The sequence below is a fragment of the Camelus bactrianus genome, chromosome 20 (genome assembly GCF_048773025.1).
Source record: "Camelus bactrianus isolate YW-2024 breed Bactrian camel chromosome 20, ASM4877302v1, whole genome shotgun sequence".
In the NCBI taxonomy this organism is placed as follows: domain Eukaryota; kingdom Metazoa; phylum Chordata; class Mammalia; order Artiodactyla; family Camelidae; genus Camelus; species Camelus bactrianus.
Window position 1 is genome coordinate 11,881,359 of NC_133558.1, and position 24,801 is coordinate 11,906,159.

Sequence of the window (24,801 nt, forward strand, 5' to 3'; positions counted from 1 at the left end):
AGTTATCTTCTTACTTAATCCTCCAACCAATGCTAGGGTACTCTCTCGCTGTGCCCATTTTATATGTGAGAACACTGAGGTTTAGTCTTAGGGAAGTTAAGTAGCTTGAAACTTATGGCTTCACACTCATGGAGTCTAACTGCAGGGCACATATACTCTTACCAAGTAAACTACATAAAAACTTGACTCCAGAGTGTTGAAAGTATTAGCAGATGCTAATATTTAATGTTCTTTGTCTTGTTTTTTTGTTTTGTTTTGCAGGTTTTCTGATACAATGGCAACCCCACGGGGGAGGACAAAGAAAAAAGCATCTTTTGATCATTCTCCAGATAGCCTACCTTTGAGGAGCTCCGGTAGGCAGGTATCACTCATCTGTTCATTCCTTGCACCTCCTTTGAGCAACAGACTTATTGTGGTTGGGACTGAAGAATTAGAGGTGAAAGGATATAATTCCAGCCCTCAAGGAACTTGCAGTCTAGTGGAGAAATTCACCTTGGGACCATCAGCGTGATAAAGTGGTAGAATGTTGGAAAAAGGGTATCTGGCCGAGGGGGCTGCAGAGATAAAGGCATAGAGTGTGAATCAGCACGAGTTGTTCAGAGCATCGCAGTTACGTGGTTGCCTCCAGGATGTGAGCTGGGGCCAGATCATGCTTGGCTTGGTGTCATTCATAGGAATTTGGACTCCAGCTTGGAGTTGGTTGGGTGCTGTTGGAGAGTTACTTGCTGCCATCTCTCTTGTAGGGCTTTTCTTTTCCTTTTAAAAGAAAAATATTGAATGATGTGATTCTTTTTCTAGAATTTCTCTAGTTTTTTTTTTTTTAATCTGCAATACTGAGAGGCTATAACGGCTCTAAGTAAAGGAAAAACTCTTAATTTGAGAGTGGCTTTTATTTTGATCAGTATAGCTTTTTCCTAAGAAAAGCTCATATGCATTTTTAGCTCTCTACTTAGAGACTTTCATCGCAGTGCTAGTTCTATACTTCTAGCAGGTTCGTGTATTATTTGCGCAATGCACTCTCAAGGAAATTGCTGTATCATCAGCCCCTAGCTCGCTGCCAGGATGCTGTTGATCCTCACATTTAGAACTTCTAACAGGAAAGTGGTTTCAGTAGTAAACCTTCCACTACCTTCGCCCTTGGCCATGCTGATGTAATCTTAACCTCAGCCGGTTCTTTCTCAGGCAAAGAAGAAAGCCACGGAGACAACAGACGAGGATGAAGACGGTGGGTCAGAGAAGAAGTACAGAAAATGTGAAAAAGCAGGCTGTACAGCAACGTGTCCCGTGTGCTTTGCAAGTGCTTCTGAAAGGTCTGTTTAGATGGCTGGTCTTGGCCTCACCTTCCTGTGGGTCAGAGCATCCAGCCTCAAAGATAGTCTTCCTGAAGATACTGTTAGTTATCTAATAAGAGACATTGTCAATGCATTCGGTACACATCCTGTACACAGCACACCCTCCTGTATCTCCCCTCGTTAGACCAGCCGTATCAGCTCTGTCCAGTGGCCACTCCGTGTCCTCAGGTCCCATCCACCATAGTTGTACCTCTCTTGGGGGTTGAGGGTAGGATAGGGTCAGCGGTGGGGACACAGCAGAGAGAACCTTGAGCTCCCTGCGAAGACCAGTATATACTTATTTCCCGTGCTCTTCTCCCTTATATAACATACGGCCTCGTCCAGCAGACATATATAGGTCTCATTAAAACTATGCAGTTAACGGCACTCTTGCCATGTGGATTGGAATGACCCAAGCATGACCTTTTACTTTCAGAGAAAAATCTTCAGTTAAGATTCAATAAAACCTGGAAAACAAATCCCCTCCCCCGTGTTTTAAAATCACAAAGAGGTAGTATTGTTAGCGTTCACAGTGGCATATTTCATTCTTTTACTACATTATTGGCTGTGTGGCAGGTTATATTTGCCAGATTGCCCACTGGATGGTGGAATTCCAGCTGGCCAGATCTGTTCACTGTTCAGATTCAGGCCAGCTGTTGTTACCAGAGATCACACTTTTCTCCACCCACACGCAGCAAGCACGCTGGCCTCCCTTCTTTCATGCCCTAAAACCCCGCCATCACTCCAGGGAGTCGTGATAAAACTCCAAAGTCCCAGCCCCTTCTGATGTGCAGGCAGCTGGGTACCACTGATCACCAGTGCATTGTTGTGTATTAATCATCCTTTCCATTTCCCCTGTTGTAATCTGCTGGTGGTTAGGATTCTAAGTGGAGGTAAGGCAAAATGAGCTCATAGGAGGTACTTGATAAATGTTTAAAAAAAAAGAAGGAAGAAATGTTGATTCATTACCAAAGCTACCTGTTTTTGCTCTTTTCAGATGTGCCAAAAATGGCTACACATCCCGATGGTATCACCTCTCCTGTGGGGAGCATTTCTGTAATGAATGCTTTGACCATTACTATAGAAGGTTGGTTCTGATAATTGAGGTTTCCCTGGTGGAAGGGTCGGTGGCTTGGGCAGCAGAGGGCATCAGATGGATGGGGATCAGTCTGAGCCCCCGGGCTTACTGAATGAGTCCACTGTTTCAGCCACACCTGTGCTGACTGCAGGTGTGTCGGGACCTTGATGCAGTAGTTTGCATGTATGTATGCTTACGTGTGTGCATATTCAGGGCTCAAAAAGTATCTGCCATGAGACAGCTATTCTCTTTAGTTTGCAAATGCTTAAAAACCTAGGAGAGCTGCTTTGCTGTGCCAGTGCGTGGGGGCAGGATGCAAAGATTTGGGGGAGGATGCTGACAAGTAGTGAGTCCTGGACAGATGGGTAACCATCTTCTTGATAGTTTTAGATACTAACGCTGATAGAAATGCAGCCTGTTTTATGGGTGCTATGATAACCACTCCCCCCCTTTATTATATGGCTAGTTAAGTCCTTTATAAGGGGTTTGTATCTGCCTCTTGTTTTGAAAACCTGAATAACTTATAGCTTGATACATTTATTTTTATTCTTTTTCAGCCATAAGGATGGATATGACAAATATACTACATGGAAAAAAATATGGACAAGCAATGGAAAAACTGAGCCGAGTCCCAAAGCTTTCATGGCCGACCAGCAACTCCCTTACTGGGTAAAAAAGATAACACCTCATTGTTATGTGAAGCATTTGTGGAGCTAAAAGCAAGAGGAATGGATGAAAACAGCAATTTTTAGCAGTTTTTTCTTTAATTACATTTATTCTTTCTATAACTACTACAGCAAAACACATTTTTAATTTTTGGAGAAAAATCCTGTAACTCAACATAATAGTGTAAAGGAACTAAAGACTCAGATCACCAGGTGCTGGTAGGCGTGGCTAAGTTTGGCACATATCTCTCTAATCTTTTTTTCTGTTCATGCTTTTATGTATATGTTTAACACAGTTTCATGCTTTATATGTAAATCCTAATCAGGTTTAAAATCATACTTTGCAGGTAACTTTTTGGTAATTTTTAGTTTTTTTTTTTCTTTAAGTTTGTATTTTCCACTTAGCCATTCTTTGAAAATATATTTTAGTAATTGCATATATTATATAAATATACCATCATTTAATAAATGATTTGCTGATTAATATTTAATATTCTAGGTAATTTAAGCTTCTCTACATACTTAAAAAATGTTTTATAACCTCCCCCACCAAATAAAAAATTGTTTTTATTGAAGTGACATTCACATAACTTTAAATTCACATAAAATTAACCACTTTAAAGTGTACAATTCAGTGGCATTTAGTACATTCACAGTGTTGTGCAACCACCACCTCTATCTAATTCCAAAACATTTTCATCATCCACAAAGGAAACCTGTGGCTAGTAAGCAGTCACCTCCCATTTCTCTCTGCCTCCAGCTCTTGGCAACTGCTAATCTCCCTTCTGTCTTTATGGATTTTCCAGTTTGGATGTTCTATGTAAAGGAATCATGCAGAATGTGACCTTTCATATCTGGCTTTTTTCACTTAACATAGTGTGTTTAAGGTTCATCCTTGCTGTAGCATGTGTTAGTATTTCCTTTCCTTTTATGGGTGAATAATATTCCACTGTATGATTTACTACATTTTACTTATCCATTCACCTGTTGGTGGACATTGGTTCATTTCCACCTTTTAGTTATTGCAAATAGTGCTGCTTTGACTATTTGTGTACAGATACTTAATTGAATGCCTGTTTTCAGTTCTTCTGGGTACATTCCTAGGAATAAAATGGCTAGGTCATGATAATCCTATTTAACTTTTTGAGGACTTGCGAAGCTCTTTCTTACAGCTAGCTGCTGCAGCATCTCTCATTCCCACCAACAGTGTATGAGAGCTCGAGTTTCACATCCTCACCAACTCTTGTTTACCATTTTTTAAAATTATAGTTGTCCTAATGGGCATGAAATGGTATCTCATTGTGGCTTTAATTTGTATTTCCCTAATGACTAATGTATCTTTTCTTGTACTTGTTGGCATTTGTATATCTCCTTTGGAGAGAGATCTTTTCAGGTATTTTACCCATTTTTAAGTTGTGTTGTTTGTCTTTTTCATGTTGAATTATAAGTGTTCTTTATATATTCTGGATACTAACCCTGATCAGATATATGATTTGCAAATATTTTCTACTGTAGGTTGTCTTTTCATTTCTTGATAGCCTCCTTCAATGTGCAGAAGTTTTTTATTTTGATGAAGTTCAATTTATCCATTTTTTCTTTTGTTGCTTATGCTTTTGGTGTCATATTTAAGAATCCATAGCCAAATCTGAGGTCATGGAGGTTGACTCCTATGTTTTCTTTTACGTATCTTACCACTTTAGCTCTTACATTAAGATATTGGCTTCATTTTGAATTAAGTTTTGTATGTATGTGAAGTAGGCATCCAACTTCATTCTTCTATGGATGGACAACTACATGCTTTTTTAACAAATAAACTTTAATTTTGGGGTAATTTTAATTTTGTAGAAAATTTGCAAGAGTTCCCATATATCCTTCATCCAGTTTCTCCTAATGTCATCCAGTGCACCAAGATTATTAAACTGAGAAATTAACATTGGTATAGTACTACATAACAGACTTACGTGGATTTCATTAGTGTTTTCATTCGTGTCTTTTCACTGTTCCAGGATGCAGTCCAGGATACCACATTGCATTTAGCTTGATACTTTTTTGACTAACTGCAGCTCAATTTAACTCTGATTAATTCCTTAGGATAGGGGTAGAAAACCATTGCGACAACAGAACTCAGATCCCCTTTGCACTTTTCAGGGCATGAGCTAGTATTGAATCAGAAATCAGCCTGATGGGGTTAAAGTGGATTTTATGGGTGGCAATGATTCAAGGGGGAGAAAAAAGTGCTTGGAAGAGCTGGATGGTTGTTGACCAAATCACGTGGAGAAGATGGCAAAAGGAAAGGTGGAGGATAGAAATGCTAGGTCAAAATGAGCCAACTCATTGACCTTGACTTTTTACTTTTCATCTAGGTTCAGTGTACAAAACCTGAGTGTCGAAAGTGGAGGCAACTCACCAAGGAAATCCAGCTTACTCCACAGATAGCGAAGACCTACCGATGTGGTATGAAACCAAATAGTGCTGTGAAGGTATGACGCTTGTTGGTTTTCCTTTTGAATTAACTGATATTAGTTTAGTTGTCAGTAAATAGTAATGGTGTATACTTTTCATTTATTGTGTCGATCACTAAATCAGAATTGTGTTGGTCCACGTCTAACAAAACCTCAACCATACTGGCTTAACCAATTAAGGATTTTATTCTTCTCTCATTATAAGCAATTTAGGAACAGTGTGTCCAGAGTTGGTGTAGTTGCGCAAGGAAGTCTCCTTCTAGTTTCCAGTTTTGCTGCTTGATGGTTCAGCCACAGGATTGTTGCTGCACTGTCAGCCATCACTCCGAATTCTAAGCAGAAAAGATGGGAAAGGCAAAGGGCGAGAGGGGTGTCCCAGCCAAGTCTCTCCCTCTTTTATTGGGAAACCAGGAGCTTTCCTGGAAGTTCCACCAGTAGATTTCTATTTTTAGCTCATTGGCCAGAACAGGATCATGCAGCTACTCTGAACGACAGCAGGGACAAAGGAAGAAGGTATTTTATAACTGGGCGTGTTGCAGCGTCAGACAAAATCCGGATCCAGTTAGTAAGGAAAACAGGATGAATTGGGCAGTTAGCAATCTTCCACAGTTGGTATAGTTGCCTCTTTTGATATCTGGCAATTACTTAGTGTTTAAAAATGTGTGATTGCTTAAATGTGTTAAAGGATTCATCCACAAAATGTCCTAGTTCCATCAGTACGTTGAAGAATATTAGGAATCACCGTAGTCTCAGAAACAAGGTGCTTTAAAAAAATTTTTTTTAATTTCATTCACACATCATAAAATTCACCCTTTTAGAGGATACAATTCAGTGGTTTGTAGTACATTCACAAAGATATGCGGTCATCACCAGAACATATTTTCTTAGTTCAAATATTTCCCTTTGAAAGAATGAAGAGCTTTATAAAGTTTGTGATGAAGTTTTTAAAAGCCTGGGATTTAAGATATAAATACTATTAAAGTGATTCATAATTATTCTTAAACGTATTTGGAAGATTTCGCAAAGTGAAATGGTGAGAAAAGGTATGAACGTTTAGAAGTTCTAAATTTTGCAGAAGTACTACATAAATATAATCTTAGGTTTAAAAAAAGTAAATTGAATATATGTATGTATGTATGTATAAATATATACACACATATAATTTAAAAAAAAGAAAGTTCTCCCAACCATCTCTTCCTTCCTACCCTAATAGATAACCAGTCTTTTTTTTGTAATACATGCTTTTTAAAAGAATTAATTTACTAATTATATCTTTTTTTTTTTTTTGTCAGGGAGGAGATAATTAGGTTTTATTATTTATTTTTAGAGAAGGTACTGGGAATTTAACCCAGGACCTTGTGCATGCTAAGCACTCACTCTACCACTTGAACTATGCCCTCCCCCTCCAGATAACTACTATTAATGATTCATTTATTCTACTAGAACTTTTTTTTATGCTGTGATTACATATTTATGGTGTGTATTTTTTGAGACTCTTGATGCAAATGTCTAAACTACTTTTTTAAAAGTTTAAAGAACTATAGCTCAGAGTGATCATTTTATCAAAACCTTACCTGCATTGAGTGGTGGTATTTTTAATTGATGTAAAATTTCATCTTGTTTTTAAAAGTGAGGTATAATTACATGTTGTAACTATATGCACAAATTTTAAGTGAATTTCATTGTGTTTTGGAAATGTCCACACTATGTAGCCAGTACCCCAGTCACGATATACAGTGTTTCCAGCATCCTAAAACATGCCAGTTATTTTCTTCCCTCCCCTAAGAGGCCACCAGTATTTTGATTGCCAGTACCCTAAGCAGAGTTTTGTCTGCTCTTGAACTTAGTAGAAATGGAATCAGATGGTATATACTTTTTTGCATTTGGTTTCTTTAACTGAGTAAAACTCTTTGAGATTCATCCATATTCTTGTGTGGATCAGTAGTTTTTTCTTTTTTTGAAGGGTAGGGTGGGGAGGTAAAGTATTTCTCCCCCCTTTTCATTGCTGAGTAGAGTTCCATGGTATGGATGTACCACAGTTTGTTCTCCTGTTGAAGGACATTTTATTGTTTTAAATTTTTCGCTGTTATAAATAAAACTGTGGTGAACATCTGTGCAGGTGTTTTTGTGGGCCTGTGTTTTCATTTCTTGAATGTAAATACCTAAGAAATTTCTGAGTCATATGGCAAATTTATGTATTAAGAAACTATCAAATGGTCTTCTATAGTTGTACCAGGCTACAACATTTGGTGGTGGTACATTGCTTTGTTTTGGTTTGGTTTTTTTAGCCATTCTACTGGGTATGTATTGGTTTATCATTGTGGTTTTAATTTGCATTTCCCTGGTGACCAGTGCTGTTGAACATCTTTTCATATGCTTATTGGCCATTCATAGTTCCTCTTTGGAGATATCTTTTGAAAGACAAAAAACTCTTCTTGTGGAAGTTCTTTATGTTATCTGGAAATGAGATATGTTATCTTGAATATTTTTCACTATCTTTGTCTTGCCTTTTCATTTTTTTAATAGGTCCTTTGATGAGCAGGAGTCTTTTAATTTTGAAGCGTAGTTTATCCATTTTTTCTTTTCTGCTTAGAACTTTTTGTATCTTTTCTGAGAAATCATTGACAGCCTCTCAACTTGCACAGATAGTCTTTTGTTTTTTCTTTGAGGAGGTTTATTGTTTTAGCCTTTCTATTTAGGACACTAATCTATCTCGAGTTAATGTTTGGTTTTGGTATAAGATACAGGTCAAGATTCAGTTTTTCTCAGATAAATTTTTAGTTATTCAAAAGATACTTTTTTCCCCATTGAATTACTTTGGCAACATTATTAAAAAAAAAATCAGTTAGCTATCCATGTAGTCTGTTTCTGGACTCTCTTCCATTGATCTCTTGTTTATCTTCTTAAAATCAGGTAGTATAAATTCCTCCAACTTTTTTTTTTTTTAAGATTGTTTAGGCTATTTTAGGTCCTTTACATTTCTATAAAAATTTTATTATCAGCTTGTCAGTATTTAAAAAAAACTTTTGGGATTTTGATTAGAAAGCATGAAATCTACAGATCATTTGAGGGAGAATTGACATCTTTACATTTTTTTGTCTTCTAATCCTGGGGTCAACAAACTGCAGCTCATGGGTCAAATCTGGCGCCCTTTACCTATTTTTTGTAAATAAAGTTTTATTGGAACATAACCATACTTATTATGTATTGTCTATGGCTGCTTTCATTCCACAGTGACAGAGTAGTTGTAACAGAGACCATATGATTCATAGAGACTAAAATGTTTTCTGTCTGGCCTTTTGTAGAAAAGGTTTCCTGACTCTTGTTCTGACCCATGGGCATAGTGTATCTCTCCATCTTTTCAAAGTCTTTAATTTCTCCCAGCAGTGATTTCTAGTTTTCACTAAGGATGTGTTCTGTTAAATTTACTTGTAGATATTTTATTTTTTTGTGTGTGATTTTAAATAGAATGTATTTTTAACTTTTCAAGTTGTTTGTTGCAATTCTATTAGAAATATAATTTATTTTTGTATATTACTTTATACTGGAGACTTAATTGTCTTGTTAAATTCCACAGATCTTTTTGGAGATTCCTTTGGTTTTTCTATAATCATACCAACTGTGAATAAAGAGTGTTTTGCTTCTTTAAAAGACTCTTATCCTTTTGCTCTTTTTTTTTCCCTTACCTTATTCCATTGGTCAGGACCACCAGTACAGTGTTAAACAGAAGTGGGAGAGTGAACTTCCTTGCCTTGTTCCTGACCTTAGGAGTGATGTAGTCAGTATTTTATCGTCATGTGTAATGTTGGCTGTAGCTTTTCACAGATGCCTTTTATGAGATTGAGGAAGTTCCTTTCTAGTTTTCTGAGAACTTTTTATTACCTTTTATGATAATTGTATGTTTTTTTTTCTTTAATCTATCAATGTGGTGAATTACACCAATTCTGGAATGTTGAAACAACCTTGCATCCCTGGGGGAAGAATTCCACTTGTTCCTAATGCATTGTCCTTTTACCATATTGGATTCAGTTTCCTGATATTTTGTTAAGAATTTTTGTGTTTGTGTTCATGTTGGATACTCTTTGTCATTTTCTTTCTTGTAATGTCCTTGTTAGGTTCTGCTGTCAGAGTTACCCTGGTTTCATAAAACGAATAGAAAAATATATCCTCTCCATTTTATTGAAGAGTTTGTGGATAGCTGATATTATTTCTCAGTTAATGTTTGGTACAATTCACTAGTAAAGCCAGTTAGGCCAATTTTCTTTGTGAGAAGTTTTAAAATTACAAATTCAGTCTTTTTAACAGGCTACTGAGGGGGTTTATTCTATCCATTTTGAAAAATTGTGTTTATTAAGAAATTTGTCTGTTTCATCTGCATTGTCAAGTTTGTTGGCTTAAAGCTGTTTGCAGTGTTCTCTTATTTCTCCTTTTAATGTCAGTGGTACTTATTGTGGTACCCTTCTTTTATTGCTGATGTTGGTAATTTGGGAGTGAAGGGTGGAAAGCATTGATCTAAGCCTGGGATCAGGGCCCTGCAATTAACAAGTCTTGTTCTAAAACTTTTCAGTTTAGCCCTAAATTGATTCTTGAGCTCAACCTCCAGAGTAGAAGACCTCTCGGAGGGATAGAAGGGGGAAAAAAATAGGAGGGGGCTCACTCTGAGCGAGTGGGTCATTCACTTTCCAGACTGAGTGGTTGCACTGATGGAAACTGGAGTTTGAGTAAAGGTACTGTGAGCTTGTGTGGTGAAGGGGAGTGTGTCTAGCTAGCAGGAACAGTACCATGGCTGCACTGACCTTAACCAGCACCTGTGCTCCAGATTACTTCCCACGTGAAAAGTAGACTCAGTGGCATATCATTATATTTAAAGAAGAGTTCAGCCAGGGAGCAGCCAAAAATAGCAGACTGTTTTAATAGATACTTACTAGCTTTTGGGTCATTTTTACTCAACATATTTCAGCAGGGCTTCTAAACAGTTCTAAAAAATATATATATGTATGTGTGTGTATATGTATATATATATAGGCTCATTTGCATAATAATGTTATGTTACCTAATACTATGTGTGATTTTCACATTAATAGTTTACATTAAAATCATTTTGTACTGTGCTTTGATTAACTTTGGTTTAACTGTTGTTTAGAGTTACCCATAATCTCTCCTCTTTTTCACTTGCTGATAATGGAATCTAACTTTGATTTCATCTCTACTAATGGTTCAAATTATCCATGTCCCTTTTTTTGGTTACTTGATTTTTCTTCCGGTGTGTCATTTATGATTTCTTCAATTTAAGTAGTTTTTGAAAAGTTTAAGGTTTTCTTTAGAATGAGTTTGTTTTTAGACACATGTTATGTGTTCATCAATGAAAAATTCAAGCAATGTAGAAAAGAACAAAGATGGTTTAAAAAATTCATGCAGTCATCTTCATGAAATAACCATTATTAAATGAGATTCATTCAAGAGTATTCATGCATGTATACAAGGAGAAGGCCTAGTGGATAAATAACTTCATATTAAGGAAGCATACTATATATGCTGGTTGTACATAAAATGATTGAGTTTAATACAACATAATTTAAAATAAGTTAAAGAAGCCAAAGTGAAATAAGAAATTGATGCACATAAGACAGTTATTTCTTCATTTCAAGAAACAGTAATTTCTTTCTTGAGGGGGAAGTAATTAGGTTTCTTTATTTACTTCTGTTCAAAAAAATTTTAATGACAGTACTGGGGACTGAACCCAGGACCTTGTGCATGCTAAGCACTCACTCTACCACTGAGCTATACCCTTCCCCCAAGAAATAGTAATTTCTGAAAGCTCCCTAAAAGGTTAAGAAAATACATGATGAGGATGTTAAGAAGTTGGAATCACTCCAGCTTTTCAACAAAATGGCATGTTTCAATTTTAGGTTCTGTGAATTGACAACCTGTTGTGAAAGAGGGAAAAATGCACTGACAGCATACTTCAGCCTACCAATTTTCTCTCTCTCAATTTTTGTTAGTGTTTTGCTGTTTTGTTTTTCTTTTCTTTTCTTTTTTTTTAGTTTAGTCTGCTCTGTTGGAATATCATTTTTCCCTAGGACCATATTTCCTTCACCGTTTACTCTTGTCCTTACGTGCAGTTACTGCTCCCCACAGTTGCGCTTACCACAGTTCCTTCTATCCCAGGTATTTATTTTGATTCATCACCTGGTTGGATGTATTTGAACATCAGGTACATTGTGCCCAGGAGAACTCAGAGGTGTCAGATTCCCTGTTTTTGAAAAACGCGTGCCTTTCGCTTCTTCCACCCATCTCAAAGTTGAAACCTTTGTGGTCTTCTTAAATCCCAGTTTCTAAGGGTGGTATCACATCTTCTAAATCTCCTTCCCAACCCCTCCTTAAGAAGTCCTCCTTTGAGACCCTCCTGTTACAGGCTGATTGATTACCATCCATAGCCTGAACTTTTGAATTATTTCTTTAAATGGTGTCTCTTGACCCAGAGTCCTTTTGATTTTCAGCTTGGTCGTCTTCTGTCAGGGACAAAGTCTGGAAAGGTTTACTTGTAAAACAGCATTAAAAAGAATGGTAGCAAACAACACACACTGTTTTGGGGCTTGCTTTTCGCCATTTAGTATATCTTGAAGATGCCTCCAACCCAGTACTTAAAGACCTCTTTATCTTTAAAGACTATGTAATAAAAAGTCCACTGAATGGATGTATCATGATGAATTTAGCATGATCGAAGGGCATTTAAATGACATTTAAATGTTTACCATTGGTGACAGTGCTGTAAAAACTAGCTTTATATCTATATTATTTTTCAATGTATTTGTAGTATCAAATCCTAGAAATAGAATTGCTGTGTCAGAATATAGACAGTTGTCTTAATAGGAAATCATTCTTAGACATGAGAGCATTTTTAATTTGTGTGTAAGGAATAAAGAATGAAGGCAGACACTCACCATGTACCCACCAGCCAGTTTTAGAAACAGAACGTTACCAGTGCCTCTGTAACTCCCTGGGTGCCCCTCAGTAGTTCTCTTCCTCTTCTGCTCCTGCAAGAGCGAACAATATTTCAAATTTTGTATTTATTATTCTTTTGCTTTTTGTTATAGAGTTAATACATATGTATGAAACCCTAAATAACGTACAAAGTTTTGCATATTTTTACACTGGTTGCAAACCAGATCCTGTTGTTTGTCTTCCTCTGCAGCTTGCTCTTTGCCTTCCCCCTGAGGTTTTTCAGATGCATCCATGGCTTCATTGCTTTTCCCTGCTGTGTAGCGCTGTACTGTGTGACTCCACTGCAGGGCGTCTGTTCTAGAGGGTTTTCTAGTTTGGGGCTGTTATACCCAGTGCTCCTGTGAGCCTTCTTGCACGTCTCTCCTCGTGCACATGTGCCAGAGTTTCTCTGCAGTATATTCCAAGGACCAGATTTGCCAGGCCATATGGTATGCCAGTCTTCAGTTGATTTAGGTAACTTTTCCATTGGACTATAACACACAAACGGAAAATACTCAAGTCCGAGTACATAGTTCAATGAATTTTCAGAGTCCACATGTAGCCAGCTCCCAATAAAGAAGTCAAACCCTTACTAGACCCTCAGAAGCCCCCTTGTACCCCGTTTCGCTCAAGACATCCACCCCTTTCCCCCCTACCTACTCTCTGACTTACACCGCTGTGGGTGTTTTGCTTGCGTTTGCACTTTATGTCAGTGGGATCCTACAGCGTGAGTGCTTTTGGATCTGGCTGCTTTCACGCCCTGGTACGTTTGTGAGATGCGTCTGTGTTGTAGCGCGTGGTTGTAGTTAATTCTCATCGTCGTGTCGGGTGCCACTGTTTGAATATAATACATTTTATTTCCCCATTCTGCTCTTGATGGGCTTCTGGGTTGTGTTTAGCTCTTCCCTCTTACAAACAATGCACCTTTGAATATTTTCTAATACTTCTCTTGGTGCACACGGACGAGGGTCTCTCTCGAAAATACAGGCAAACCTTGTATGTTTGTACTTCGCAGATACTGCGTTTTTTTACAGTTTGAAGGTTTGTGGTGAACTGGTGTTGTCAGATGATAGTTAGCATTTTTTAGCAATAAAGCATTTTTTAATTAAGGCTTGTATTTTTTTAGACATAATATTGCTGTACCGTTAATAGATAGCAGTGTAGAGTAAACAATTTTTGTATGTGCTGGGAAATCAGAAAATTCATTTGACCCACTTCATTGCGATATTTGCTTTGTTGCGGTGGTTGGTCTGGAACTGAACCCACAATGTCTCTGAGATATGTCTGTATAGCAAGGTTAGAATTGCCTGGTGTATGTGGGGAGGGTACAGCTCCGTGGTAGAGTGTGTGCTTAGCATGCACAAGGTTCTGGGTTCAATCCCCAGTACCGCTGTTAAAAAATAAATAAAAATAAATAAACCTAACCACCCTCTCCAAAATTGTTGGGCGTATCTAGTCATCCCTTAGGTATCTATAGGGATTAGTTCCAGGAACCCTCAGATACCAAAATCCGAAAATGCTCAAGCTCCTTATATAAATGGCGTAGTATTTGCATATAACCTACAGGCATTCTCCTGTATAGTTTAATCATCTCTAGATGACTTATAATACCTAATACAATGTAAATGCAATGTAAATAAATAGTGGCTGGTGCATGGCTGGCGCATGGCAAATTCAGGTTTTGCTTTTTGGAACTTTCTGGAATTTTTCTTTTTCAAATATTTTTAATCCAAAGCTGGCTAATTTTGTGGATGTGGAACTCACAGATGCGGAGGGCCGACTGTAGTATATACCTCTTAAGTTATACAAGATAATGCCGAATTATCATACATTTGAAAGTTTTGTAGTTGGTCACATTGTTCTCCAAAGCCGTTATGTTCTTTTAGATTTCCACTCAGGACATCTTACATGAGGAGCTGTCTGCCCCGCACCCTCACTCATGCAGTGCTTTACCACACTTTTTTCTTGACCAGTCTAATTGGTGAAAAGGGGTACCTTATTGAAGGTAAATTGACACTGAAGACTATATTTCATAATTTAACCGAATTAATGCTTTTTTTGTTTGTTTTGGCAGCCCGAGACCTCAGATCATTGTTCTCTTCCAGAGGACCTAGTGAGTATTTCCGCGTGTTCTAGACTAGAGTGTGTCCTGCCTTCACTGATAAGTACTATAAGAAAATGAGAATAACAGTTTTATGAGTGTCTCTCTCTTTATTTGGTTGCTAATCAAAGCCTTTGTTTGTTTGTTTCTTTTTTGCAGGGGGGGAGATAATTAGGTTTGTTTATTTATTTTTTTTGTTGGAGGTACTGGGGATTGAACCCAGGACCTCCTGCATGATAGCCAGGTGCTCTACTGCTGAGCTACACCCTCCTGCAAAGGCTTTTTAATCTAACATGATGACTATAGGATGAAAATGCTAGCAATAGAACTATTATGGGTGATCCTCTCCCAACTTAAAAAAAAACCCTGAAATTTTATTGCTTTATGTTAAAAGGAAATAAAAAGAAAGAACTTGACACCTTGCCTTCCTACAAGGATCAGGCTTCTTATCCTTGTTTTTCATGGTTGACTTTATGACCTTCTGTCTGCTTGAATCCTTCCAGGAAAAGAACAAGAGGCCCGTAATTTGATGGTCTTGGCCCCGATTCAGCCGTGAGAGTGTTCTTGTGTATTCTGATCTCAGCATAACTGCTTTGCCCCGTCCCTGCCCAGAAACAGAAGGGGAGGCAGCTGGCAGAACCTCGTCACATTTCATTTAAGGAATCTTTGCTACCGGAGCGGGCAGATTCCATGGTCCATATACCCAGATTCAGTGGCCGTTTCAGAAAATGATTTTTTAAAATTCTGAGTTATTCTGCATTACAGTGATTCAGGATGGTCTGTAGTTTTTCTGGATGTCTGAAACTCAGGGACCGTGGTTGATGTCTAGGCAAAGAGAATTGACACCTTAGCAAGACTACTTTAAATCCGTTCTGTTACATAAAGGGGTCTTGATACACACATACACACACACACACACACACACACACTGTTAAAAAAAAAAAAAAACTAATTGCTTGTACCCTCGGACATTTCCATAGTAAAGCAGTGGCCCAAATACTTTCTGGATTTAGGATAGACAGGATTAGATCATAGGAAGGAAAACATAACTTTAAATACCATTACAAATGCCTTATGAATCTTTCCCCTAATATTCAGACCATTTTCCACTCAAGGAATCTGAACTTGAGGACAAAGGCTGAATTCTCGGGGTATGAGAACTTCAAAAAGTTTGAATGAGTCCTGGATGTTCACCTGCCAGTTATTTTTGTGTTCGGTTAAGAAAGAGTCAGGAGCAGGTTGAGGGCTGTATCACCTTACCTTCTTCTATGTGTGTGAATTCTAGGGTCACTTTTCAAGCAGTTTCTACATTTTAAGTGCCCATGTTAGTTTCTTAGGGGTGCCCTAACAAATTGCCACAAACTGGGTGGCTTAAAGCAACGGAAATTTATTGTCCCATAGTTCGAGAGGCCGTAAGTCTGAAATCAAGATGTCTTCAGGGCTGTGCTCCCCCTGCAGGGTCTGGGGGAGGAGTCTTCCTGGCCTCTCCCAGCTTCTGGCATTGCCAGCAGTCCCCAATGTTCCTTGGCTCGTAGACGCACCACTCCCCATCACTCCTGTCTCTGCTCCATCATCACCTGACCCTCTTCCTGTGTCTCCCCTTCTCTGTGTCTCTTCTCTTCTTATAAGGACACAGTCTGGGTGAATGTAGGGCTCCCTCTCCTCTAGTATGACTAATTACATCTGCAAAGACCTTGTTTCCAAATAAGGTCACATTCTGAAGTTCAGGGTGGATGTGAGTTTGGAGGGAATGCATTTTAACCTAGTGTAGTGGGCATTTCATTAAATATGCTAATAGGTTGACCGTGTCAAGCCCAGTTTCTTCAGTGGTATGTGTTCTAAAGGTGACAGTGGGACTTCTGATGGCATAGGAACAAAGTGATGGCCAGATGTCCTGGGATGGTGGGTATGCTGAGATCACACACTCAAACAGCAAGACCAAGCGCTAGATTATCAGTCACTGTTTGCATTTCTCATGCTCTAAGGCAGAGGTTGGCTAGTGCGCCCTCAGGTGGGCTTCTAGGGGTAAGAAAGCCTGGGGGGAGGTAGCTGGATGGCAGGGGCCTCTCTTGGGTCCTCACTCAGTTTTCTAGCACAGCTGCAAGACCCAGAGAGTGGAAGAGAGTGGGAAACCCTTGGGTTCGTGTTTTTAAGGCACCTACATCCTGCCTCTGTGTGGTCCGTTTCGAGTGTCAGGACCTGAACACTCAGTTTTACTCCGTTTTTCGGGGCTGAGCTGGGAAGGGGTCCCTAGAGACACCCCCAGTGTGTCGGAGAAGGAACTGAAGCTTCCCTTCTTTTTGGTCCAGCACAGGCTGGTCACAGGCAGCCAAACCGAAAACAAACCTTGAGAACAAAGGTTGCAAACTGAAAAGCCTTCAGGGGCTGGGCAGGTAAAATGAATATGGGAAGCAGTTGGGAGTAATTCATAGGGTATGTTGGGGCTTGTAGTGAGCTGAAAAATGCTTGCCCCAGATTTGGGCTCTCTCTCTCGGAAGGGCAACAAAATGCATCTTGAGTTTGTAAACCCCTACTTGATGGCAAGTGGCATTTGCTTGGAGCCTGGAGAACTAACATCAGAGGGTCCCTAAGCTCAAGGTTCTCCTCTGTCAGATACTTCAAATTCCTGGAGTGAGATCACGTTTTAAAAAAGGCTGTATAATACAGGATTGGTGGCAGAGTTGCTTTAGAAGCTAGGTAAATTTTATTTTTCACAGTAGTTACTCATCATGGGACTGCTTTGATCCAATGACTCCATATGTTAGATCAACTCTAGAATGAGATCACATATTTTCAGACTGAAAATAGCTTTTTTGGTTCAGTTCTCCATGGAGCATCTTATTTTTATTTTCTTTTATTTTTTTATTGAGGTGTAGTTGATTTGATGGTCGTAGTGTACTTTTTCCTCTGAGAGAGTTTTAGTAGCCTCTTGTGAAAAACAGTAATGTGTGACTCCTACCACGGAGAATTACTATGTTCTGCTGAATTTTGCAATTTCAGTTATCTTTGGATCCTAAGTAAAAAGTAGAGAGTAGAAGATATGTGATTACTATACAGAAAGAAATTTCTCATGTTAGACGTAAACACTGTATAGTCAGTGAGTGCAGCTTTGAGACTTACCTGGTGTTGGTGGGATTCTTGAGGGAGGGGTCTGTTACTGCAGATCTGAAAGAACTCGGCCTGTGAAACATTCTCTGCAGGTCTCATGAGCTGTTTTTGTTTCTAAATCTGCCTGTGCAGAACTCTGGTCTAGGACTGCAGAGTGGGCAGAGGCAGAGCAGAAGGGTTAAGGATGAATGACGTGACAGGAGCCATCTATCCTCGGCTGACTCTGCGTGCACATGTCTTGTCTGCCTTTGTCCCTCTTTGTCTCGCTCTGCCCCGTTTCAGAGAGTGTCGGAAGTTTCCAACCACTGGTGGCACTCCATGCTCATCCTACCTCCTCTGATGAAAGACAGCGTAGCAGCACCCCTGCTCTCTGCCTACTACCCCGACTGCGTTGGCATGAGCCCCTCCTGCACCAGCACGCACCGCGTGGCCAGCGACGCCAGCCCCGGGAAGCTGGAGCACGCCAAGGCCGTCCCCTCTGTGCTGGGTGAGAGCTGGCCCTGGCACCCCCTGCTTCCCCTCCCTCTATTGCCCTGGAAATGTGTAGGTGAACAGGATGCAAAAGATGTTTTTTTTTCTTCCCCAAATGTGTGCAGCATGATACGAAGCGCCTCATTATTTCATGGATTTGGTTAGCCTGTGATCACTCATATCATTTGTATACGTGCAGTTAATTTTTCCCTCAGTCCCTGGAAGAGCCTGTAACACTTGTCCAGGGATCGCATTGACGGAGCTGAATGAGCATTTATTTGAAAGTTGGATGGCTGCATGATTTGATAACGCCCACTCACGCTGACAGACCAGAAGAAAGTTTTGACTGAGCTGCCCTTCTTTTTTCTCTCTGAGTCTCTCTACTTCTAATTATGCCATTGATTATCTCAGCAAAGTGATCTGCTCTTGAAAAAACTGAACTTCAGAGCAGGCAGACTGATGACCATTTACTTTAAAGTGACATTTAAACATTCTACATCAGAATTCTTGGTGTCCAGGCAAGAATTCTAGATCTTCTGCACACTGATAAACTTGATTTTTTTGATGGTGCAAATAGATTTTGACATTGTGGCCCTATCGTAAGATTTTTAACTAATAATACTGGGCCCTCTAAAAATGTAGTTGTGGTTGAGTCAAAGCTGAAGTGATAAATCCCACTGTTAACGAAGGTAGAATGAAACAGGCACTCAAATACTGTTAGTGGGTGTACAGTTATGAAGGACAATTTGGCAGTGTGAATGAAAAACCTTAAAATAAATGTTCTTTGACCCTAGGAATTTATCCTAAATAAATGATCAAAGATTATCAAAAGTCAATCCAAGGATTTATGTGTTTATATTGTTTACAATAGTAAAATAATTGAATGAATTTTAAATGCCCAGTAATAGGGGAGAGGTTAAATAATAAGTAAATAATAAGATGATATATGTCCATTGAAGTCATATTTAATGACATGGGACAGTGTTCTTGAAAAGCAGTTAGGAATACAGCCTTTTTATTGCATTTTTCTGGCTTTGTAAAAATAAATAGCTGTTATGTTAATATCTTCTGTTCATAGAAACAGAGCTAAGGATAGACTACACTCCTAAATGTTAATGCCACTTAAGGATTGTTAGGGGTTAGTGATTGTTACTTCTGTGAACCTATTAAGTTTTTGATCGGAAAAATTCCTATGAAAGTTACTTTTAAGATATATTTCTTTGAGGCGTTGGCATTCAGCTGGGTATGGAATTTTAGCCTTGCAGGATGAAGACGTTCTGTAGATCTGTTGCAAAACGGTGTGAATATACTGAACACTACTGAGCAGTAACACTTAAACATAATTAAGAAAGAAAATTTTATGGTATGGATTTTATTTTTTCCCCTACAATTAAAACTTAAAAAAATTCCATGCCACAGAAATTAAATTTGTGAAGAAAGAATGGAGAAAAAATTTGTTAAATTCATGCCTATTTTGTCTAACTAGACAGAAGAAGTGGAAATTATTACATAGGCCAGACTGGGGAGTCTCGGCTCTCCTTTTTGGCTTGTTTTTGCTCTTCAGTTTACCCAGATTTGGAAGTTACAGCTTGTGGGATTTGCCCGCTTGCGTCTTCTCTCAGTTCCAGGCATGAACCGCTACTTCCAGCCGTTCTACCAGCCCAACGAGTGCGGCAAGGCCTTGTGCGTGAGGCCCGACGTGATGGAGCTGGACGAGCTCTATGAGTTCCCAGAGTATTCCCGAGACCCCACCATGTACCTGGCTCTGAGGAACCTGATCCTTGCCCTCTGGTATACCAACTGCAAGGTGAGTGTGGGGCCTGTTGGCTTACAGCACGGGCACACCGACTTCCGGTAAAGAGACAAGATGCTTTATCTGGGGATGGAACCTTTAGATCTGGGTGTCTCCACCTCAGCATTGCTGGCACTGGGTGGATGTTCTCTGTGGGGGGGACTGTCCTGTGCTTTGTAGGATGTTTAAGCAGCGTCCTTGGCCTCTGCTCACTAGATGCTAGTAGCACACCCCGCCTCCCACCCCAATTGTAACAACCAAAAAGTGACTCCAGATATTACCAGATGGGACAGTCCCCCTTCTTGAGAACCACTTTATTTATTTTTTATTGAATTATACTCAGTTTATAGTGTTGTGTCAGTTTCTGGTGTACAGCACAATTCTTCAGTCATACATGAACATACATGTACTCATTTTCATATTCTTTTTCAATGTGAGTTGAGAACCAGTTTAGACCATATGTCATCAGAATTCTTGACTCTCTAGTGACCGAGTATAAGGTGCAGAGTTTGGTTCAAGGATTTCCAAGGGCAATGCCAGGAAAAAAAAAAAGACTAAAACATTAAAGACTGGATTAGAAACCCCTTGAAGGCAGGAATTCTTACCTTGTTATCCTCAAACATCTGAGGCCAGTGATTTGCTCTCTGCTGGGACTGAATAAATGGTAGGGGGCTCCCACAGTGACCACCTTGAAAGGGATGAAGATAAATTGGGGGGTGGGCAGGGTGGGAATACAAGCTTTTTTTTTTTAAACAAAGACTTTCCTGACTCTTGTGTTTTTCTGATTTATTAATTTCTTCTACAATTATTTGAGTGACTGCTGAATGCAGAACGTTTTGCAAGACTGCCAAAGTAATCTTGATTAAGGAACGATATTCCAGTTCCACCCTGGTATTTCCCTGAGTTAGACTCCAGTCTGAGATGACCTGATTAAGTTACGACTGCAAATGCAGTTTATGTGAATTACGCCCAGGTGAGTGGGTTGGGCAAGGTAGAGTTACTCATTTCCTCCCCAGCAGGCTCAAGGTAGGTACTCAGTAAACATTTGCTGAACTGAACAAAGTTGTGGTCAGAATTTCCTGTGAATAAGTTGTGAAGATAGATCCTTCAGAAACAGCCTGGGATTCATTTTTCTTCACATTTCTTTTTCGTTGACCTTGAAATTTGACTTATACAGGGGAAGACTCTTACAGAAAATATCCTGAACTGAGGAGTGTGGGTCTACTTTAATTTGTAATAAGAAGATAGGACATATTGTATCTAACACTCTAGTGGGAAAATTAATATATGGTTGCTTTAGCGGAGTCGAAGACTTTGAAATGATTTTTTTTTTAACGTCATGAGTACACACACATTTCTTAATCTTCTGCAGCAACCCAGGTCAGTGTCGTGCATGTTATTTCTGTAGTATTTTGAGTATATAGTCATCTTCCCGTGTTTGATCAGGTTCTGTTGGAGCTGGGTTGGGAACAAGTAGAGGAGAGGCCAGAATTGGGCGCCACCGCTCCCCTGGCCCCTGGCCTGAGCCTTTTCTAACTTCATGACACTGGACCAAGGCCAGATTACTCTTGAATCTGAAATGGACCAAGGCCTGGCCAAAGCTGCTGTTGTAAACAGAGAAAGGTGGTGTCTTTTTTTGTTTGTTTGTTTTAAACAAGTTCCGAAGTCCATCCCTGCCATGTCTTATCAGGGATGAGAACCCAGTGTTTTCTGCTGCCAGGGCAGCAGCCTGGATGTGTGTCCTGGCTTTTGTCCTGTAGTTGATTGAGTCAGGAATATATCTGTGGTGTGGTCTGCCCCCACCCTCCCCATATCAGTCATTCTCTGTGAAGGGAAACTTATGTGATAAAATACAAATTGCCTTATGCTTTATTTGTCTCTTTCTTTTTTTCCTTCACCAGGCAGACCTCCCCTTGGTCTTACTATATCTTAGTGATAAATGGTAGATTACAATTACCTGGAAAGGTTTTTTTTTGTTTTTTTTTTTTTGACTTGGGGTAAAATACACACAACATAAAATTTACCATTTTCCCCATAATTCCACAGTTTGGTGGAATTAAGGACATATACAGTGCTGTATAACCATCGGTTCTATCTCGTTCCAGAACTTTTTCATTACCCCAAGAGGAAACCCCACACCCATTAAGCAGTGACTCTCCATACCTCCCTTCCCCCACCCAGTTTCTGGCAGCCGCTAGTCCTTTCTGTCTCCGTAAGATTTGCTTATTCTGGGTATTTCATGTAAATGGAATCATACAGTGTGTGACCTTCTGTAACTGCCTTCGTCACTTAGCATAGTGTTTTTAAGGTTCAACCCAGTCGTAGCCTGTGTCAGTACTTCGTTTCTTTTTATGGCCAGATAATAGTCCACGGATTGATAGACTCCCTTTTGTTTATCCATTCATCCACCAATGGACACTTGGATGATTTCTACCTTTTGGCAATTTGAACAGTGCTGCTGTGAATTTTTTTTGAACCTGTGTTTTCAGTTCTTTCCAGTAAATACATGGGCATGGAATTGCTGGGTTATATGGTAATTCTATGTTTAGCTTTTTGAGGAACCAGGCGTTGTTTTGGTTTGTTAACAGTTTGGTTTTATTTCCAAACACAGGAAGCTCTTACTCCTCAGAAGTGTATCCCGCACATCATCGTCCGGGGTCTGGTGCGTATTCGATGCGTTCAGGAGGTGGAGAGGATACTCTATTTTATGACAAGGAAAGGTCTCATCAACACAGGAGTTCTCAGTGTCGGCACCGACCAGCCTCTTCTTCCTAAAGATTACCACAATGTAGGTGACGGTAACCCCAGCAATAATGCCACCATCGGTCATGACAGATGGCTGGCACATTAATGTTAATAATACAAGTAAAATGCACGTTAGCACCCCAAAAGTTAGAAAGCAGGACTTTTGTAGAATATGTTTTTCTCCAGGAAAGAGAATATCAAGCGTTGTTCCCCTAGATGGCAGAGAGGAGGAAGGGAAGGACAAATGCTAACGTGTTCTTGAGGAAAATAACTCCCTACAGACGTCAGAGAAATACAGATGAACTAGCGTTACTTGGCACTTAGTACCTTCTAAGCAACTAAAGCAGTATGTTGTTTCATTGCTCTAATTGGATTTTTGTTCCTTTTCTTTTTTCTTTTTCTTTTTTTTTTTAAAGAAATCAGTCATCATTGTTGGGGCTGGTCCAGCAGGATTAGCAGCTGCTAGGCAACTGCATAACTTTGGAATTAAGGTATGATGTGGGGGACATGGAGGCCAAAACAGATGGCTGACTGCTTCTTTGGTCCAGATTTTCTAAGGCTTAGAAACTAGTTCCTGATTTCAGTGAAGAAGGCTCATACATTATATCTTTATGTCTTCACAGTCGGTTCTAGAAAAGGTACAGAATTTGAAATCAGTTTAATGAAAGAAAGGTAGAGGAAATAGAAACTCTTTTTCTCTTCCCAAAACCAGCTTTTGGGGAGGATTTTAGACTCTGATGGACACAATGGAAGAGAACCTAAGATGATATTAAAGAGGAAATTCTTGACATGTGGTTATTGACACAACAGCGGAGAAAAAGCCCATGTTTCTGTAATAGTTTGAGACAATTAGCAGCTTAGAAATTCATCATTTCTTATATGAAAATTTCTGAAATATCCAGTTAAATTCTCTTAGGCAGATCAAAGGCACACTTTGAAACCTACTCTGGAAAACAAAAATCTTTGCTTTTGGAAGCAAGGTTGAATTCGTTAATCCAGGGTTGAGACAGAATTACATGACTTTGAAAATACTGTATATATTTGAGGTAGCCTCCTTCCCCAAGGAAAAGGGTAGTCTTTTTTTAATCTAGTATGTTACCTTATTCCACTTGTTCAAAATTAACCAAAATCACACACACACACACACACACACACACACACACACACACACACAATTTGCAATTCAGTATCTAGTTTCTATTAGATTCATTAAAATCTCCTAGATTTCTGAGACTTCCTACATCTGACTCATTTCTCCTTTTTTAAAAATTTGTTTTGCAAGGACTTTGGTTTTCGCTTAACCAAACGTGAAAATCTGTTTGGTAAAACTGAATTAATGTTTCACTGTGCTCTATCTGGCTGAAAGAAACGGCAGCTTTTTTTCCCACAATGTCTTCTCTCCTGGAGGAATTTCAGAGATGAGAACGTTTTCGGTGGCTGTGCCTTGGGGAGGTTTTCCTTTTGGTGGAATGGAAGACCTGAGTCTTGGATTCTATTATGTTGCTGACAGAATGGAAGAATCTTGAGTTGAGTTTATAGGAGGCATGTTTGCATTTCAAAATATTTCCTAAGTGGCACTGAGCTATGCAGTGTTTTCGTTGATCGTTTATTTGTATCAGCGTTAGATAGTGGGGCTAAGGTTTCTTGTTCATTTTTCACTTGAGAAACCCACAGATTATGTTACAGGGAAAGTTACTCCAACTCAGAGTTTTGGGCGGGGTTGGGGGGGTGCTGTCTTTAATGTTCAGACTTCCTCTTATACTAAAAAGAAACGAGGTTCTGTGTTCATGTGCTGTCAGAGAAGTAAAGTGGGGAGGGTGGCGTCATGAGTTGTAGCCTTTCCTGTTGGAGACAGTGAGGAACTTAGGTCTGCGGAGGAAGAATACTCAGGGACCTCTATTATTGCCTCCGCTCTCTGGCCAGGTGATGAGGGAGACCCCCCTCCCCCTCGTGGTTAGGCAGTCGATTCCTCTGAGGAACCAAAGAGACGGTTAGTAGGGGGAACCTCCTTGAGCAGTTTGAAGGAGTGTTTCTCAAGTGAAAAATCTACAAATGAAATGATGG

The 24,801-nt window shown here is 39.4% G+C and overlaps 1 protein-coding gene and 1 non-coding gene across 2 annotated transcripts in view; one reads left to right on the forward strand and one right to left on the reverse strand.

Moving 5' to 3' along the window:
* KDM1B (lysine demethylase 1B) overlaps positions 1 to 24,801 on the forward strand; it is a 46,978-nt gene that overhangs the window by 3,406 nt on the left and 18,771 nt on the right. The window contains exons 2-11 of the mRNA XM_074348145.1: positions 262 to 361; positions 1,183 to 1,310; positions 2,329 to 2,418; positions 2,967 to 3,078; positions 5,438 to 5,554; positions 14,595 to 14,633; positions 18,012 to 18,216; positions 19,823 to 20,007; positions 22,604 to 22,780; positions 23,154 to 23,228. Coding sequence (XP_074204246.1) covers positions 275 to 361; positions 1,183 to 1,310; positions 2,329 to 2,418; positions 2,967 to 3,078; positions 5,438 to 5,554; positions 14,595 to 14,633; positions 18,012 to 18,216; positions 19,823 to 20,007; positions 22,604 to 22,780; positions 23,154 to 23,228 — 1,215 coding nt within the window. The 5' untranslated portion in view covers positions 262 to 274. The remainder of the gene's footprint in view (positions 1 to 261; positions 362 to 1,182; positions 1,311 to 2,328; positions 2,419 to 2,966; positions 3,079 to 5,437; positions 5,555 to 14,594; positions 14,634 to 18,011; positions 18,217 to 19,822; positions 20,008 to 22,603; positions 22,781 to 23,153; positions 23,229 to 24,801) is intronic.
* Positions 14,820 to 14,892, reverse strand: TRNAD-AUC (transfer RNA aspartic acid (anticodon AUC)). The gene has a single exon. It is a non-coding gene; the product is annotated as a tRNA-Asp (tRNA).